We start from the raw sequence: 20,516 nt of genomic DNA, 5'->3' as shown, positions 1-20,516 counted from the left end.
CAGGTGTTGGCTTTACTATTTGTTAAAGGAAGACACTCATAAGCACCATTCATTTAACAAATAAACCAAAAATAAAATATGCTGAAATAAAAGCTGTTGAGACTTCTAACATTTGCATGAGTGTTTTTCTGAGCCAAGGGTGGGGTTTTTTACCAGTACCAGCATTTGCATTTGCATTTGCTCTATGTCTTGTGTGTTTCCTGTTTGAGTATGAATGACAACTTCAAAGCTATATCTTCATATTACTTCCTGCATCCCGTATTCTCCAGAATTAATTCATTTTCAGTCCACCTCTCTTTTTTCAATAATGGCTTAGTCCAGTCCATCACTGTGGTACTCCAGATTTCTAATCTGGCGGACACTGGGTGTGAGGCAGGCTACATGCTTGTTTGGAAGCCAGTCCATCACGAGACATGAAACATTGGGGTTTGGGATTGTGCGATAAAAATAAAATCTTCACCTTCACACAAAACATTTTCTGCATTTTGGAATGGGTTTTTACATTTGTTGTGTGACACTTGTGTGACAATCGTACAGGTGGATGGGTTTCAGAAACACAGAAAGGATGCCTCAGAAACATCTTTGTACAAGTCCCTTCTTCCAAATGTCTAGAATGGTTGCACGGAGTTAACATTGACTGATCTTGCTCAGCTGACCTGGCATCTGCAAGAGGGGGCATCGGTGGGCTCATACCGTACCTCTGGTGTTTGCCTACCCAATTGTACTGTGGAAAAAAAAAGGCAGGTCTCTACCCCTGACTCTACCATGATGCCGGTTAGCTCAGTTGGTTAGACCGTGGTGCTAATGATGCCAAGGTCACTGGAAAATGGTCATGAATGTGTTATAAAGATTGCATCTGCCAAATAGATTGTGCAAAAAAAGGGGGAAAGAATTAATTGATGATTTTGAATTTATTTTATTTTAGAATGCTTTATTAGGAATAAAAAATCAGCTTAATCTCAGCTTAATCTGTGGGATGTATCTCAGATGCAGTACAACTTTTTATACCAGTTTTTATAGCGGATGTTGTTTAATACTGCAGAAGTATTTAATAATATTTAGTATTCTACTATAAGGAGTAAAGGAGTCCTTTGAAGAAAGAGGGTGAACATTGCTATTTTCAAATTGAGCTTTCAGTGCATTATTATTTGTGATATATGTGCAGAATTAATGCCTTTTTTGCACCCTTACACTTTTTTATACAGTATGGCTTGTGTTGTTGTAGTTTCAGCTGAATTTGCAAAACAAGGAAAGAGCTGCCCTTGTGCAAGTCATGCGGGGTGATTCCTGGCAGGGCATAGTGTTTTTTGTTCTGTGCTATTGTGAACATTCAGAAGATTAAGTAATATTTTATGAAATCCATATGGTCTTTTGTTTAGTAAGCACTACTGTTTTGCAAACAGTACAGTACTTGCTACTGTAGCCTAGAAAGGATAAGGTGAATAAAGGTCAGTTTCAGTAAACACTTCTGCCTGAACACATGACTAAGCTCTACTGAAACTATAAGAATGGGGGGATGGTATTTATCTGTACTGTAAATGTTTGCTGTTGACCTCTTTTGCTATGGATCCTTGAAAATGGTAAGCAAAGTTGAGTGGCTCAGCATACAGACATTCCCTTGATGATTGCAGCACTAAATGAGAGCAGTTTGTGTGTGTCATGTGTCAAATACTGTTTATCTTAAACCTGAAATCTTGGGATGCATGGTTATGCCACACATTCTGACATAATCACAGGCTCTGCTTTAAACCAGCCACAGTGTAGCCATGCCTCTTGATGGCTTGTGGCAGTGATTCTCATCCCTGTTCCTGGGGGACCACTGTTGTCTGCTGGTTTTCATTTCAGCTAAACTTTCAATCTCCTGTGCTAACTGACAGCTTCAATTGATCTGGTCGCTTGGCTGGACTTTTGGTTAAGTGATTTCAGCACTCGGTCCTGAGTTAAAAAAAACACTTCAAAGGTACAGTTTCCAGTAACTTCAGCATTCAGAGTCTCAATTCAACTTGCTAACCCTACAGTATGTCTAAACAGCTCTTCATATGTTTATGAAAAACAGACACAGGCTGGAATGACAATGTATCAGATGCTCCCACAATCAGCGTTTTGTCTTTCTTAAGAAGTCCTGGCTATATCAGCATACCTATACTAGGGCAGTTGTGTCTCACTCATAACCAAATACAAATCCTGTTCAACATCTTATGAGCTGAAAGGAATATTTTTAGAATATTTCTGACTAGAAAACTAAAATAATGATTAAATTTATAATAATTAATAATAATAACTGCTTATTCTTATATAGCCTTTTTCTTGACACTCCACTCAAAGCACTTTACAGGTAATGGGGACTCCCCTCCACCACCACCAATGTGCAGCATCCACCTGGATGATGCGACAGCAGCCATAGTGTGCCCGAACGCTCACCACACACCAGTTATTAGTGGGGAGGAGAACAGAGTAATGAAGCCAATTCATAGATGGGGATTATTAGGAGGCCATGATTGGTAAGGGCCAATGGGAAATTTGACCAGGACGCCGGGGTTACACCTCTACTCTTTTCTAAAATCGTTAAGATGGAGAACAGGAGACATAGTGGTTTCCCAGGACCAGAGCTAGTAAGCACTGAGGGGTACAGCATGTTGTAATAGCTTAACCTCTGGTATTTAAAATCCTATCCGGATCTCGGCTACACCTTGCTATTTTAATTTCTAAGAAACTGAAGGTTGGAGCTACAGAAAATGTTGTGTCAAGAATTCAAGGATTTCTTCCAGGTTGGCAATTGTACAAGAAGCAGGAAGGAGAAAATACACGTTTCCCACTGTAAATAACATCTAAACAGGAATGTGGACACAACTGCATGTGGCCCTTATGGCCTAAACTTACTCTAGTGCAGGTACATTGTTGTTGTTGGTGAGTCACAGGCAGTTCTGGTATTCAAGGTAACATGTATGGTGATAGAGGGTGGATGGGTTGGCTTTGCTTTGAGAGTTTTGAGCTGCTTCACTTCACATTATGTTGCAGTCGGATTGATGCTGACCCTGAGGAGTTGTGAAATTCTGACACGTACAGTATTAATGCATCTGGTTTACTTGCCTTAAATAAACAACAGTTTCTAAACATTGTGGGAAAACAGGCTTTCCAGTGAACTGAATCCACTAACAAAGCAAAACTTGATTTAGCTAACTGGGTTAATAACAAGATGAATGTTTTTTATACATTTACGAGGGAATATCACAGGAATATTTTTCTACAGGCCTACTGACATGCCTTTCTGTTTTTTGAGACTTGTCACAGTACTATTTATCATCATAAAATTAAAGAAGGAGAAAGTTCTGCATTAATTGAACACCAAAATAATCTGGATGGACAGTTAGGAAGGGTGTTTAATGCTGGAATACAGGAATACTTTTGTCAGTTCTTATTCTTTGTTTCAAAGTGAGCTGTTTTTCACAGAACAAATGAACAGCCAGTGAGATGTGATGGCAACCATGACAGAAGGGACAGTTAGAAAATCATCTTGTAGAGTGGAGAGCTGCCCAGCTCTATCTGTATTAACTGGGCTCAAGCAGGCATTACAGGAGCCCTGAAGTGATAGTGCGGATGTATATAAAAATGAAGTTCATAAAGTAAGCGTTAGTTCTCCTTTCAGCATTAGTCAATATAAAATGGTCATACAATGGCACATGCCAGAAGGGATCCAGTAATTTGAAATGGGGTGCATCTGTGTTTTTAAATCTAACATGAAGGCTGGTGATATAAACTTGTGTTTGATATCCTTACCAGGGCAGCGTCTAATGAAACATGGCACTGTTTTTATCTCCTGTGTTTCACTCTCATTTAATAACCTCACAAGTGACTATTGTGTGTGGTTTTAAAGGATTTGCATTATCATAACTCCTTTAAAAGGCCTGCAATCTCTCGAGAATGGAACTGTCAGCAGTATTTGTGCACATTAAGAGTGTAATTACATCTGGGTTTCCAGGCGGATTAAAAAAAATAACTGAAAAATCCCACATGACTCAGTGGTCAGCCTGCAGTTTAGAAATAAAGCCCACTAATAACCTTTTAGTGTATGAACCTGACCTTTTATAATACTGCACATGGAATCTATATACTGTATTGTATTTCTAATGAGCCTTTCTCTAGGATATATAATTCTAGTTTTAGTGTATAAATCCTTTTAGAAAATGGTCATGAGTGTGTTATAATAAAATGATAAATTGTCGATATTCCATTTTTTTCAAAGATTGGAAGGTTTTCAAAACCTGGAGGTTAATTCCACACTGTAAAGTAGAAAAATAGATATGCGGTGTTTTGTCTTCAAGTGGGTGAGGGAGGTAATGAGGACAAAGGAAATTAATCCTAAAATGGGTGTGGAAGATAAGAAAGAAGGTCCAAATAAATGGTCTAGTAAACCAGTTCTAGTTAATTCCAGGAGAAATGTGAAAAGCAAAAGAGATTTACAATAATTAGTCTTTGAAAGCATGGGTAAAGGTGTAAATTATTAAAGATAATGTTGACTTCTTAACAAGGGTTCTGGAAACCCGGTGGAAAAACACAGACCAAAAAGACAGTGTAGTCATGGCTGGGATAGGTAAAGTGTCAGGGAACTAACTAGGTATAACATGATAATTGCCATAATGAACCACATCTGTCTGTGTGCATTAATGAATGAATGAATTGATGTGGTTCACATGATTTCAGAGTAAATACACCTGTCTCTTTAAGGTCCTTTAATCAGGTAGTGAATTTCAAGTAGTGTTTCAACCACAAAGGCCAAGGACCTTTCAAAACAGCTCGGAGATTTGTAGAAATTATAGAAAAGCACAGAAAATTCGAAAACATGAATGCATCGAAAGTTGATATTCAAGAAGTGGAAGCACAGCCGTACCACCCAGACACTGCTTAGATCAGGCTGTCTCTCTAAAACGAGCAGCCAGCCAGCAAAGAAGCTGATGAGGCCAACAATGACTTTGAAAGAACTACGGAGTTCAGTAACTGAGATGGGAGAATATAGACGTGAGGTAAAAGTAAGCTGGTCACCCCACAAGTCTTTTGTATGACAGAATGGAAAACCCACATGCAACCTACATGGATTTTGCAACATAGCATTTAAGTGTTACTGCAAATATGCCATCAGAAAAGACACAATTGAAACTTTTTGGTCTAAAAACGAAGTTTTATATCTGATAGAAAGCCAACATAGTTCATGACTCAGTCAACACCATGCATACTGTTGGCGGCATTATGTTTTAGTTATTCTTATCAGCAGCATTTGCCAAGGACACTGGCCAAAATTGCTTAACCCAGTATGCAAAGTTGATGGAGATGTACCCTGAAAGACTTGCAGCTGTAATGGTTGCCAAAGGTTCTAACACCAAATATTGCCTCACAGTCTGAATACATACACAATCAGTGTGGTTTTCATGTTGATATCAGTTTCCAGTTTTTTCCCTTTTGTTTTTGCAGATAATTAATGTAACATACAGTATTTTTACCATTAGAAGGTTAAGGTTTGGGCATTCTGTTCTTTAATAAAATATTAAGATTAAAACTGTATTATTGTGATTTCGCAAAATGGGGACTCTGCAGAAAGTGTCTCCATACTTTTACAAGGCACTGTACTGCACATAACCCATTTGGATTTTTTTTTAGTAAAATACCCAATGGGCATCACATTTGTCCATAATTTATTGTCTTCTAGGAAAATCCCCTGTATTTGCTGTGTTGAGGACAACAGGCCAAACAATTCAGCAAACACATCAGAACAGTGAGAGTCTGCCTTTAAATGAAAAGATCTTTCAAATCTGATGTTTTCATTGAAATGGTGTTGATAGCAACCCATTTTATATTCCTGGGTATGATTACAGTGGCCTTTCTGCGTGTAATTTTTCTAACGGAAGTACTCACAAGCCAGATTATTCTTTATTGCATTCTAAGTTTAATAACACCAAAACTAAACAAAGGAGGACGATAAACTTCTTTTAGCACCACCAATAACTTCAACTATTGGTGGTGGTGGAGCGGAGTCCCCATTTCCTGTAAAGTGCTTTGAGTGGAGTGTCCAGAAAAGCGCTATATAAGTGTAAGCAATCATTATAATTATTATTTACTACTGTACAAAGAAAAGCTAAGATACATTGACTTAGCATGCACTACTGTATATTCAGAGCCATTAAGCTATACAAACAAAAAGAGCACACCAGATACTTATGCAGGTAATTAATTGTATAATTTTGAATCCTGACATGCAGACTTTGTACAATAACTAATCAAATGAAGGCAGTAGAGTAGCTTCCTTAACAAAAAGATGGCTTTTTAGAAATCTTTTTAGAATATCTAACCTCAGTTACTTTATCTGTAATTAAGTACACGTAGGTCTCTTTACCACAGAATAAGTTCTGTGGCTGTGTACTAACCATTACATTTCTGATAATAAAATTCAAGACCTGTGAGAACATTTAATGCTATTGTAAGCATCAGATATTCAAACCTTTTTTTGGTTCTGAGTAGTAGATTAGGGATTTGATTTTGATCTGAAACTTTGATTCTTATAGTTATTAGGTATTACTGCTCTATTTCTTTATCCATCACATCTGTACAAGGGATGTGTGATACAGTATACTGTATACTATATATAGGAGAACACAATGTGAAAGGGACCAAGCAAAATGTCTTCATATGTCTAGCTCTGGTAGATGTTCAGCTTCTGTCATAGAATATTGGCTTTTGAATTTTAATAAAGTAGCTCATGTTAGCAAATCAAAGAGGAAAATAGAATGAATTACACAGTTGTTTTTTACAAATGCAGCATGGAAAGTACAAAACTTTACATTTGCAAGGTTTTTACTTCTATTAGGCCTCTCCAAGAAAGAAAGAATATCTTTGAATATATTATCCACATCTGTGGATTAAAGAAATGTGTAGGCTAGCATAAGCCTGACCTTGTGTTATGAAAGAAAAGAAAGTCTCTGTTTCAGCAAGAAAAAAGGAGAAAAAAAAGTCATTTAAAATGCATCTCAACTGGAGCGTACATGAACATTTTTAGGCGCCTCTTCATGATGAATTTACAGCTATAGCATAATTTGTCTTGATTAAAATATAAAATGCAAATTGCCTTTTCTTGTTTTCTTGCCCATGATTAAGCAAGGCCTAGTTATTATGTCCTTCAACTATTTGTTCATTACTGCAAGGGCAAAAAAGATGCCGACCACTCCTCTTCTCTGTATTCAGCCAGCAACAACTGAGCAACCTGCTGGTGTTCTGTAACGGTGCCTTCACTCACAAAAACGTTGGTTACTTTTCAGCCTGGCCTTGTTTGTCACCTAGTATTTGCAAGCATATTAGACCTGCAGGTCTTTTCTGTAGTACTTTGTGAGCCACAATTTAGCTTTAACATTTCTAACACAGTCTAAAGAGTAACTTCATATGGGTTAATGTGATTTTTTCCATTCCTTTTGAACCATCCAGAAATGTATTGATGAGATCCATGAACTGATAAATAACTAGCATCTTGCAGCGAGATGAGTCTAATGGTATCTTATTTGAAACCTTTCTTATGTGGTTTTGTTGTTCTGTACTACTATCCTGTCCCTATTAGAAACACAGTATATTTTGTAGTATATTACATATACAGTACTATTACATAGTATAAATGTTCATTACGAAAATAGTGATAGTAGTTAATTGGTTCAAGGATCTCATCCAACAGTTTCTTCAAAGAAGCCAGGGTATCAACTCTGAGAATATGACTCGTTAGCTTGATCCATACTCCCATAACTCTTTAGGGACATAAGTGCTTACTGTTATCAATTTTGAATACACCTCCATGTACTGTAGTTATCTCTTGTTCTCTCTGGTTTGTGTTTCTCTGTACTTTCTGAAGGAAACTGTTATGTTAAACAAGCTGGATATTTCAAAGTTTTGGCTCCAATCAAATGGGTGGGTAGCATGTTTCATACTCCTGCAACCCTTTGGGTAAAGATGCACCTCCTATTCTCAGTTTTAAAATGCTCTTGCACATAGTTTCCATTTGTGTCCTCTGGTTTGTATTTCAGTGTTCGTTTAGAAGAATCAATGTCTTTGAAGATCTTTAATACTTATATCTGGACCTTTCATAATCTCCTCCTATCGTTTTGTTTGCCTTTCTGACTGCTTCCCCAATTTGTCTAGACAATGGAAATTATATAACTATATAAACACCTCATTTTCATTAGTAAAATACTATAATGAACTCGAGCACCAGTGTATTACCTTTGCTTAGATCATACTGTATATCATTTTTATGTCTTGTGGATCTTCTGTCCTGGAATGTGTCCATGGATTATACCATGCAAATGAGAGATGGAGCAGTTGGCACAGCTTGAAGCATAGCACTGCCTATTGTTGACACTTGCACAATTCAGAGGCCTTATTGTGATCATGCTCAGTACAGAGTTGCATGTCCTTGAAAATGAACTCTAGTCTTGCATCTCTCCTTACTATGGAGTATCAGCCTGTTGCCATCATAGTCATTTGGGAATAAACAGCTATTAGGTTTTATCAGCTGTGTATGTAAAATAATATCTGCATCATGGTAGAAGGATCATACGTACAGGATGAAAAAAGGAATAGTTTGTGAAACAGTTATCAATTGAATATCTCTTTAATGGTCACTTAAGCTGTGGGAGTTAAATCTCATTTATTTGTGATTTGCCTGCTACAAAAGTGTAATCCAGGTTGTGCTCTGTGAAAGGGTGTTGCATGAAAAGTCAGATTAACTTAATTTCAAGTTCAATGCGGCACTTTTGTGGTTTGTCTGAGTTATTTCACTGGCCTGTCGTAGATGGGCACATGGTTGTACTTGTTTGCACAGATGGACTGGAAAAATCATGGTAAAGTTCTTTCCTGAAGGATGTAACGGCAGTGATATCAGTGCTATAATGTAGATGTGTACTTAAGGGCAAAATTTCTTAGAACATACAAAAGCAAAGATTTCCTGTCTAAAGAGAAAAGTTGGTCCATACATTGACTGAATTGCTAGCTTGATTGGTACCATATGATGGAGTTTTCATTACAGACTTCTGTTGCTTTCAAGTCTTCATCACAACTTGTTACTGTACCAGTTCTATTTTGTGATGCATTGCACTGAAACTTATTTTTACACTCCTTGGGGCATCAGTATTGTCTACATGCATTCTTGCATATGTTTTGTCATTTTCAGGTGTAAAAGGTTTGTTTGTTCATGTCCTGCTGTTTTCTGCATTTCCAGATATTGCTGTATTGTTATTCGAAGGCATTTGACATTTCACATTCTGAGAACTCATTCTGTAGATCCTTGGAATAAATCTAGAGCCTAGAACTAGAGGTATAGAATTTTACAGAGCTCATAAAATAATTTTTCAGTATTTTAAGTGGTAGAGCCTCTTCTTTGGCTCTAGTTATCTTCCTGTTTTGGGATTTGAACTTCTAAATATTTCCTCTTTTGCAGTCTTTATGATTGTATACTGTACTTTTTGTTTACAGTATTGTCTTTGTTTATAGAAAGTTAAATCAAAATGTATTTCAATGTGTGAACATATTGGTGAAGATGTTATGACCGGTTATTAAAAATATTACATTTATCTAACTATAGAGATAATCCTATAATCCTAATTGAGTATGGTCAGGATTAAAGTCATGTTACTACCATTAATTAATCTATCAATCTACAGTAGATGTTTGGATTATAATAATAATAGTGATTTTATAAGTGTTTAAACCCTTAGATGTCACAAGCCTAATCTAATTCAGGTGTACACAATTGACATAATGAGCCATACAACTAATTATGTGACCTTTCTGTCAACTCCCTCAGTCAGGTTCTGAATTTCAATCAAAGATTGAACCATGCAGTCCAAGGAGCTTTCAAACACCATTTGGCACCAAGATAGTTGTGTAGAGGCACAGATTAGAAGGAAGGTATAAAACATTTCAGAAACCATTAATACTGTATCTCTTTGAGCATGGCAAAGTTGATCACTCCATCATGGAATACACTCTGAGTCTGCCTGGATCAGGCTATCACTCTAAACTGAGCAGCAGAGTGGAAATTGAAAGGAATGTTCCGGTGAGGCCTACAGTGACTTATGGTGTTCAAAGTATCAGTTCAGATGATACTCTGAGAATGAATAATGTCCATGGGTCAACAATATCCCGGTCACTTTTAAATGTCATTGTAATTAAAAATGTCACTTTTAAGTCATTTTAAATGACTTAAAGTATGGAACTTTAAAAATCTGTGTGGAATATAAGAATTTGAATAACGTAGGAAGTGTTTCGGGGAGAAGTAGCACTAGGTGTACAATCACATGCTTGTCTGTGTCTCTGATTGTGTCTATGAGTGCCTTGTGATGGAATAGTGTCCCCAGGGTGTATCCTGCCTTGTACCCATTGCTTGCTGGGATAGGCTCTGGCTCCCCCTCGACCCTGAATCAAATGAAGCAGTTAGAAAATGGATGTTAAAACGAAGACACTTTCAATTTTGAAGGCGGGCAAACTGAGTGTTATGCTATAGCATTCTGAAGTGAAGTGAACCAAGTGAAGGCTTCAAATTCCTTATGTTGTGTTTTCTCATAATGGGGTTGGATACCCTTTTCATGCAGACTGATGGGCTTATACAGAAATTTATGTATAGAAGAACATGTGCCAGTGTTTCATTTTCCTCATGCCAGTATTTCCATTAAAGTGCAAGTAGACAGCTTAGTTTGGACCCAGTTATGAAGCTCATATACAAAATTGTGTGGTCCAGAGAAAATCAATTGAGTTATTATACAGGTTCATGTGGAAGTAATAGTAGCTTTACTGTGGTTTCATGTAACAAGGCTTTTGTGTGTCACAGAATGTGAAGTTGTGAATGGTTAGTATAGTCACTCATAGTATTTATTATGTAACATTAGGGCCTGTTTTTTAGACATTTGGAGCCTATAGTTTATTTATCTTTCTCCCAGCATATCTATACTATAGGCTATAGGCATTCTGATCTCTACTGTCATGGAATCTATGATTAATTATACATTTAGGAACTGAATGAGCTGTATTTATTGGTGCAATTAATTGATTAATGCAATGAATGAAAAACAGAACGTACATACCACTGTGCATCAAAAAGCTGTGAGTGAATGCAACAGTATCCACCTGTATACCTACAGATCTAATTTGCAGTTTTTAATATGTCACTTTTTAAAACAAAAGCTAACATTAACACTTGTAAAAGGGTGTACTGTGTTAAACAAATACTAGGGAAAAGACAGTTTGGTATGCTGGCATGCATGTATTTTAGGATTTGACAAAGGAAATACAGATGAAAGATCATTTCCCAACATAACATGAAAGGCTAATCAATATCAGTTTTATGAGCCATTTAAAAATTATTTTAGAGCATGGTTAAAGAACATTATATTGGTGTAAAAAGGCAGCTTGTTTTGTGGATTACAAACTAATGATGTATGTGCAGTAAAGGAATAGAAATTATTCAGAGAATGTTTAAAATATTATAATGACAAAAGGGTTTTTCTTAGTTCAGATTTCTTCAGTCTGAAGAACGGGTTATAATTTAATAGCAAATACTATATGATATTCAAAGTATGTAGTTTTTCAATTGTACTAGATTTTTAATAGGAGAGATAAAGATACTGTAATACATTAATATAGAGACAGAATACTGTACAAACATTAAAATAAATAAAATATCTGCGAACATAATATGTTTGAATGCTTTCACTGAGGAAATGATTCAAACATACATCTCATTGTATGTTTTCAATCAATGTTTTCATAAAACAGGTACAGTATATACTGTACAATCCATAGGGAAATGGTATATGTTGAGAAAAGATAAAACAAAGATACAGTGTATGAATTTCTATTTTTTTTATTTTCAAGGTGCATTTTTTGTAGGGGCACAGGCTTTGGGGACCACTGTAAAAAAGGTAAAGTAGAGGTAGCATGCTGACAAGGTGAAGTGGATGTGAATAGCAACATTGGAATAAATTGTGTTTCCTGGTTATGGCAGAAGAAAGCTGTGCAACAGTAAGTTGAACTAAAAGAGAAGACCGGTAAAAATTATGGAGGTCATTCATTAATAATTTAAATTCTGTAAGCCTTCAGCTACCGCTAATATCATTAAAACATTTAAAGTAATACGTTGTTTTTTTTTAAAAAAAGGAAAATCAAGAATTTCCTTAAGCTGAATATTAGGATTAAAAGATTGAAGAAATACTATAAAAAACTTAACTCCATGTTTCATTGCTTTTAATAACCCCTGAATTGATGTGAGCAGTTTATTTGCAGAGATTTGGAAGGTTTTTCTTGCTGGGTCAGTGACTCAGTGCTTGAGTGGAATCCTGGGGTGAAATAGTCATTTATTGTTGGGTCACGTAGAAAGAAAGGTTATAACTTTCTTGACAGTAAGACACAGGACCAGATTGCAATTAGAACGAATGCCAGATGAAGCAGCAGGTTGCTGGTCATAAATGTTTATGAGTCAAAACCACTTAAGAGGCTATTACTCATAAAAATGAGCAACATTTACACTCAACTGCTAATGTGTTTGGAATTATAGTAATTCTAAATGGTAGAGATCTTCAGTATTATAAAGAGAACGCTTGGTTGCTTATGTACAGTAGCTCTGTTAGCATTTCCTTTCTCTATGTTTAGTGCAGAGTTCAGCAGATCTTTTTTGTAAACAAATCCTTACCTTTAATGTCACCTACACCTTAAATGTCATCCAATACCTTACATACTTATTTAGTGTGCTAAGACTGAGATGCACAGTAATTAGCTATGCCACACTGATCCTAAAAAGGGGTAAAACAGCTGTCCGTCACATCTAACTTTGACTTCATTGAAAACAGGAGACTCTTTTTTTGCACAAAACGTTATGGGACTCTGGCTTCTTTGAAGGAACTGTTTCAAAGATCAGTTAGCTGCTAGCAGCCAGACAGGCTAGATGGGTTAAATGGCCTTGTCACATTTATAATATTATATTATACTATTATTTTATACAGCTTGATACAGATAAAAACAAAGATTGAGAAAACAAACCTGTGTGTTTTGAAGTGGCTAAGTCTACAATGCTGCTGACAGTGAGGGGAAATGCCACACCTTCATACATATATTGCAATCACATGAAATGTGTATAATGCATGCAATGCAAAGGTTTTGCAAAACACAAAAGCCTGAAAAATGTCGAAGACTTTCATTTTGTTTAGTTTAAATGTTATTCATGTTGAACGTAAGAATGGTTACAGACCAGAGGAGGCCATTTGATTCACCTAGCCTGTTTTGGTATGGTAATGAGCTACACTAATTAGAAAGTCGGTTCTGAAATTTGAACCTGCTCTTTCTGAAGCCCTTAAAACTTCTACATTGTTGTTTCATAACATTTATTTCTGTGAAACATTTTAAGGTACAAGCTTGTGCCTTATAGGGAAAAAGTTGTCTGCAATAAGTTGCATTCTTAAAGTCAATACTGCCTGTCTAATGTAGTCTTTGCTATAAAGAAGCTATAAATTAAGAGTTATCATGCAATTTAAATCAATGAAGATATTTTAGTCCTGCTGCTTAAATGATTGTAGCCAACTTATTTATAATTAAATGTTCGTTGCATTTAGTAAATATTTTTTTTTTATTTGGTGTTGTATGATTGATTGTATCATTTTGGATTATATCGCTTAAATTCCACTGTATATGGGAGATTTTGAAATCATTTTACCACTAAAAGCTGTGTGTTAGGCCATATTCATATTTCCTAACTAAACATACCGCCTTGGTATTTTATCTCATTTACATAGATCTTGGCTTGATTTCTCCAGAATGTGTTAAAGGGTTACCAATATAAACTGCAAAAGCAATGAGGCACATACTGTAGTGCCAGATTTATTGCTTTCAGAAGGTTATGGTGTTAAAGATATACAGTGCATTTGTGAATATTGTAATGAAATTAACATTCAGCATACATGATATGTGTATATATACGTATTCTCCTTTCTGTATGTAAATGTAAAGTGTTGAGAACCTCACTGTTGTTTAAAACATTGCAGTGAGATGTTATTATGAAATACGGTGTAGAAACTGTAGGCTTTATGTCTCTTTTTTCATTCTTTTCTCTTTCACTCTGGCTGTGCATATCCATGTCCTGAGGAGATGCACACAAAAAGGCAGATGGGTTCACTGAGTCCTTCAGGGGCCAGAGCTGGTTCATCACATCTAACTGAGCAGGGTTGTCAAGTCCATGAAGCCACTTGTTTACTGTGGCTGCTGCCAAAGTCAGCAGTCATGGGAGGCACATAAAATGACTGCAATTATCAGGTACTTCTACAATAGTAACATGACTCAGCATCACAGGGCTGTAGTTCTTATGTAAATATGGCTGACAGCCTCCTGGATCTTGACAAAGGGTGGTGTGTACTGTTGAAATCTAGTTCTGTGTCTCATGTTGGTGTTAGTAAAGCACACGTACATCAGATGTGAGATACATCTAGTTTTTAGGGACAACTAGTTTTTGAAAAAAAAATCAAAAGTGTAGCATAAAGTATTTTTTAAAATAAATAATATTTTTTGTAATTAAAAATAGTTGAATAAAAATCCCAGAAAGCAACTATTCTTTGAATGCATTTCAGTGCAGTATCCAGAGAGGAATTATGATTAAAAATAGTTATGTATTTACAAATTAGTCAAATACATTCATCTTGAGAATACAAGACCTTAATTTCTTATCCTCAATTTAAAGGAAGCTATGCCTTGTTGTTGTCAACCTTTTTAAAGACTTTAGCAGCTATCTAGAGTAGTTCTCAAAAGACTTAAAATAGATAAACTTACAGTTAGGGAGTAAATATGTGATGACAATGATTGAAAATGCTAAATGTCCCTGGCTGTTTTCCATTCTCAAAAGGTCCTGCTTTGTATCAGCCTCCTCCCCATCTGCAAACTCTACAGTATTTAAGTTTTTGGGAATTGAATTTTGTATTTTATATTTTTTCTACTACCTAAGCAGTTTATTTTAATAAATTGTCTTGTTTTTGTGAAAATATTATTTGAATATTATAACAAATCACTTAGTTGGCCCATATATTATCTCATAGAATTCAGCCCATATATTTATATACAGTATTTCATCTCTTTGGAAAGTTAGAACTCTCCAATAAAATGTCCATTTGAGTGGAATATTGTTGTGGAAATAACATTTTGAGACCTGTGTCCCATTTGTTGATGCAACACTGGCTCCAGTAGTGCTTCAATCTTTAATCAGAATAATATTTGTCCCCCTATAGGTTTAAAATACATTTATCTTGAGCTTGTGATCTTTCCTTGGTCCTCCATGTTACCAGTATTGTTACTCCAAACAACATCTTGTGAAATGAGTCTAGTAGATGTGTGGCTCAACCATTTTGTTGAGACAAATGTGTTCATGACAGGGTGCCATTATCTTGTAAAGGGAGAATAAGAATTCCTTGCTTATTCATCCTCTGCTCAATGAACTGTCCATTGGAGAGCTCAGCAGTCTTTTGTTCTAACTTCTGTTTCAATAAGGACAGTTAAAGGTTTAGCATCAGTCATCACCAAATAATGTCACGGATCTGACAGCTTAATACAATGAGGAGAATCGAGCTACCCAGGTGTTGGTCTCTTATGCAAGGGTATTGGAAATGTAATGTATTCTGTAACCATATGCAATGTGACTTGCAAGGTTCCTTCTCAAAATTCTCTTTACAGATGATTAGATATCAAGTCAAAACACACAAAAAAATAATTCTAACTGCATCCCAACTAATGTAAATTGGAAAGTAATTTTAATTTTAACATTATGTATTAGTATTATAAAAAAAATGAAGCATCCGTGTATATGAGGGCTGTGTAATACTACTTCATTTACTAAATCAGCATACACTAAATTTATTAAAACCTACATTAAAACCTAAAATATACTAAAAAGAGAACTTTTTCTGTTTAACAGTGGTGAAAGGCATTGTTGATACTGTAGATGAAGAAATCAGAAACAGGTTTTGACTGCTTACTTGTGATTATACATAATGAAATCCATATGATCAGAGGGCTTAAGTTCCAAATTCTCTGTGATTAAGTTGTTTGAGCACTTGTGATCTTAGTTCCATATACAGTACCGTAGTTTAAAAACTAGTGACAATCTGGTGTTCTGCCATTGTTATTATAAATATGCGAACTAACTTGATTTAAAGAGATCTTTTACATTTTTAATATGAAAGGTTTCTGATAATTAAATTATTATTAAATAATTAAATATTTACCATGTTTTGTCGCAAATGATAAATTCAGCAAGGAATGATACTGTACTTTCTGCACAACTTCCTGTTGCTTACCAACTGTTAAAACTGCTTACTTGATGTAGTTTGATGACATAGTGTACCATTCAGCAGGTCACATTGACTAAATCTGATGGCTTAACTTGTTGTGTTTTGCTAATGGGTTATGCTATTTCAAGACATTTTTATCACTTTGATGGATTCTGTTGCCTCAAAAGTGGGGAGGGAGATGTTTAAAATGAAGTACCTGGTGAAATGAAATCTGATATACCGGATAGCATTCTTTTTTAACTCATCTTTGGAACCTGTGAGACATAAGAGAGAAGGAAAGGTCAGCTTTTCACGTGGTTTCATTTTTTTCTGCCACAGAATATCTTTGGTATACAGCTCAAAATATTATGTTGGCACAGTCCTTGTCCAACCCAAAGACAACTGACACAGCAAGCAATAAACTGAGAACCCATGAAACGGTTCAAACTGAAAAAGTCGAAGAGAAAAGTGGTCTAAAGCCAACCTGGTAGGGGACTCAGTCACTTAGTCAGTTTTTTTTACTGGACAATTGATTCCCACACACTGTAAACTATTGTTATTCAGTCTTGCACTACAAAGACCTATGTATGATGTGCTGTACCTGGCATTTCACAGCACCTTTCATAATCTGCAGAGCCAGAGAACAATATAAGTAATTATTTGAAGATGGTCGCTAACAGGAACTTTGCCACTGGCTTTCACCTCAAATCATGCACATTCAGATAAATCAATGAATGAATTAACTGGTTAATCTCAGTGGATGTTTTTTCCTATTTTCAACCCCTCTTGTAAGTGAGCACAGCTTGGCTGTGAAGCTTCCTAGCAGCCTGGTAATGAGCTGCACGGGGATTCTGGGATCGGCTTCTGTTGTGCTTGCTTTGGCTGTTCTTAATGGTGGGCAAATCTGTAATTCCAACCTTTCATGTGCAAACTGAATACAAAACCGGCAACTGTACCAATTATGAAATGAGAAAAAAAAGGATTGTTAAACCCAGTGAAGCCATGCCTTCAGTTAACAATATTTTCTTTCCCCAGAATGATTGAAGAGGGTGGAAAAAGAGGCAAGACCATGGCCGAAAAGAGGCAACTTTTCATGGAGATGAGTAAGTACTGAAAGGAGCTTGACACTTGATAAGAGTAAATTTCAGTTTGATAGGACAAAAAGCTTGGAAAAGAGTGAAAAAACTCCTTCAAGGCCAGTGGAAGAGAAACATATTTCAATAACCTGAGTTGCACAGTGTAGCACAGTGTGATTCACAATGTTAGCTTCTGTGTTTGCATCAGTGGTACATATTGTGCAGAACATTTACAGTACAAATCATGGGTAAGGGGAGTGACCATACAGATAACGGAAAAGGTGCTGTTGTCACTAAGGGCTTGTGTTCTTCTGAGGAGTCATTCCAGTATTTTAGTCAGTGTTTCATGTCAGATCTGTCAAAGCAAGGACCTCTGAAAACACACAGGCTTTTGTGTGGAAAACAGCAGCAACGAACTTTACTGATAGTGACAATCTCTGACACAAGCCTCACTGTCATTGCAAAATTATAATGAAATAAAATGTTACTTTTTGTATTTCTGTCCTTCCAATTTTAAAGTTTTTCTCATTTAAAGTATTGGAAGGATGTGAGGCTTATTTTCAACTGATAGAAAAAGTCAGGGTGAGAATGGATTGGCCTTGAGGAATCTCATGTGAGACTTGGGGTAACATTTTTTTAAAGAGCAAAGATGAACTACTCCTCTGATATGTATTGATAAAAATGTAGTACCTTTAAAATATTAGGCACAGTTTCTTCTTCTGACTTTGTACAGTGGAGGTCTTAACTCTACACGACCACAAAGATTGTTTCTGCAATGTGGTTAATCCTGCTTTAGAATTTTGGAAGATTTGCTTAGAAAAGGCTTCTGTGGCAGAAAAAAAATCTGTATAATGTACTTTTTAATTTGTAAGAAAACATATGACTGTTTAATTTAGGTAATGTTTTTCTCTAGAAATATTCTTTAAGAAGTTGAAGGTGTACAAAGTACATTGTGAAGCTGGCTATCAACAATGTGAAAACTGAGTGTGGAAATTGTGTAGACAAGAAAATGGCACCATGAGAACATTTTCTCATGCCATTGCAGCAGAAGCCACTTAGGTCATCAAACGAATGCTGTCCACTATGTGCAGTGTACTTTGTGGAGATAATGGATCTAGTACAGTACATTTGTCAGTTACTACAAAAAATGTTTTTTAGACTTTACAGTTATGATAAGGTCATCTTTGACAAAATCTTTGTGTTGGAAGAAAACCCGTTTTGAGTTCTAAGAGAGCTGTCCTAAAGGGTAGATTTGTGGAATAAGGCCTACAGTATTTATCACAAAATTGGTATTTTTTTCAAAAGTGGCATCTTGGCATGTTTTTACCCAGGGGCCCAGAATTATGATGTCATCAGACTCTCAACCTATCGGACGGCTTGCAAGCTGAGATTCGTACAGAAAAGGTGCAACCGTAAGTAGCATCACTAAATCTCATCTTTGTGCTCAGTTAGACTATCAGCTGTTTTGAAAGGTCTTAAAATTACTCATCTTGGTGTGCAATTGTAATTTATAAAGACTGTATCTATAAATCATGCAGTTTTGTGGCTCCCTACTCTCAAACATATACGTACCTGCACAATTCAATTCAATGTATTTTATATAGCGCCTTTCACAACAATGTTGCCCCAGGGTGCTTAACAAAAGGGTGATTATTACCACAAAATTACCACAAAAGGGTGCTTATCCTCCCATTATCAATATCAGTTTAGCTCAGTAATACAGTAGGTCACAGGATGGGTGGATTCCAGTCCTTTACTCTTAATACAGGGGACAGTAATGGAAATGGCTGAGGCTGTGGAAGGAAAGCAGAGCACCTAGACAAAATCTACTGTACATGGCCACACAACAGCATTTTACTTAAAATGGTTGAAGAACGTTGTACATCAGGGCATGAAAACTTGCATACAGTATAGTAGCACATCAGAGTGCTTCAAAACCCCAATTTTCATTAACGAAACCTATAAAAAAATGAAATTGTGTCATGTTTAGCACTGAATCTAGAGTGCAATCGCTTAAAAGGAATAAAAAAGATATAATCTAAACACTGGCATATTTTACAGTCTGATCAGAATTGACACATTTGTTCTTGGCTTTCCCCTTAGTAGCCTTAGCCATAATTTCAGAGATAAATTTCAGATTTCACTTGAACAATCCCTTACCAACTCTACCATGTGGTTATTACAAATAGAGTAATACAAATAAAGTTTGTGCTCCTTGTAAAGCAAAACAGAATGTAACTTTGTCTATACATTCATACACATTCACGTACTGTACAGGTAAAGATTATTTGTGTGAGGATTATCTTTCAGGTTCAACAAAGGGTCTCGTCTATTTAATCTCTTGTCCATCTGGCACGGCGTATGTGGGACAAACAATAGGGGAATTGAAGCAAAAATAGCTGAATGTTATATGTTACCATAATATGACTGATGGAGTAGCTGCCCATATTATTGAAGCTAACCAATTCATTCGTTATCTCCTTTTGCTTAGTGGACAATGAGAAATTCCACATCTCTAGAAAGGTGGAGATTTAGATACTTTTATAAGGGGAGATGTTGTGGATGTTCCAATGTTAAAACCTTTTATCTAACCGCTATCTCACAGTTAATGGGTTAAATATTGAATTTGATGCTGTGAGATAATTATTTCAAATGTAATTGAAGAATTTATGATGACCTGCTGTAGTTAAGGATATACTTTAATAGTGATCTCTTAGTAAAGTGAATATATGACATGGGTAATTAAAAATAAACCTATTCTGTATTTTTTTACTGTATTTAGCTAACAGGAGCATACTCTTTGAGTGTTTCATAAGTCAATTAAGCAATACCTAGAGGGGAAAAGTTATTTTTATATTTATACTTTATATTTTTTATAGTTGGTAATTTGTTGATGGGATTGTCACTTAAAATATAAAGTACCCATTTGCATACTGGATGAAAGCCTTGAAAGTACAAGGAAAGTCTTTTGAATGTTTAAGAGATGTTGACTTGTATATTACTCTTTTTTATGTTCTTTAACTGGTAAATGAATTGGATTGGTAATTTGTATTTTGATGCTGCAGTGATTATACAGTATATACAACTTTTAAGCAGAGAAGAGACATTGCCTCAT

General features: G+C 35.9%; 1 protein-coding gene across 2 annotated transcripts in view; it reads left to right on the top strand.

The window, feature by feature from the left end:
• LOC148839583 (dystrobrevin beta) overlaps positions 1-20,516 on the top strand; it is a 185,431-nt gene that overhangs the window by 29,703 nt on the left and 135,212 nt on the right. For both annotated transcript variants that reach the window (XM_088940092.1, XM_088940100.1), the window contains exons 3-4: positions 17,361-17,428; positions 18,733-18,813. In XM_088940092.1, the coding sequence (XP_088796218.1) occupies positions 17,362-17,428; positions 18,733-18,813 (148 nt within the window). In that variant the 5' untranslated portion in view covers position 17,361. The remainder of the gene's footprint in view (positions 1-17,360; positions 17,429-18,732; positions 18,814-20,516) is intronic.

This window comes from Atractosteus spatula, chromosome 2 (assembly GCF_055471065.1).
Source record: "Atractosteus spatula isolate fAtrSpa1 chromosome 2, fAtrSpa1.hap1, whole genome shotgun sequence".
Taxonomy (NCBI): Eukaryota; Metazoa; Chordata; class Actinopteri; order Semionotiformes; family Lepisosteidae; genus Atractosteus; species Atractosteus spatula.
The sequence above is the reverse complement of the archived record's forward strand: the minus strand, read 5'-3'. Positions and strand labels throughout refer to the sequence as shown.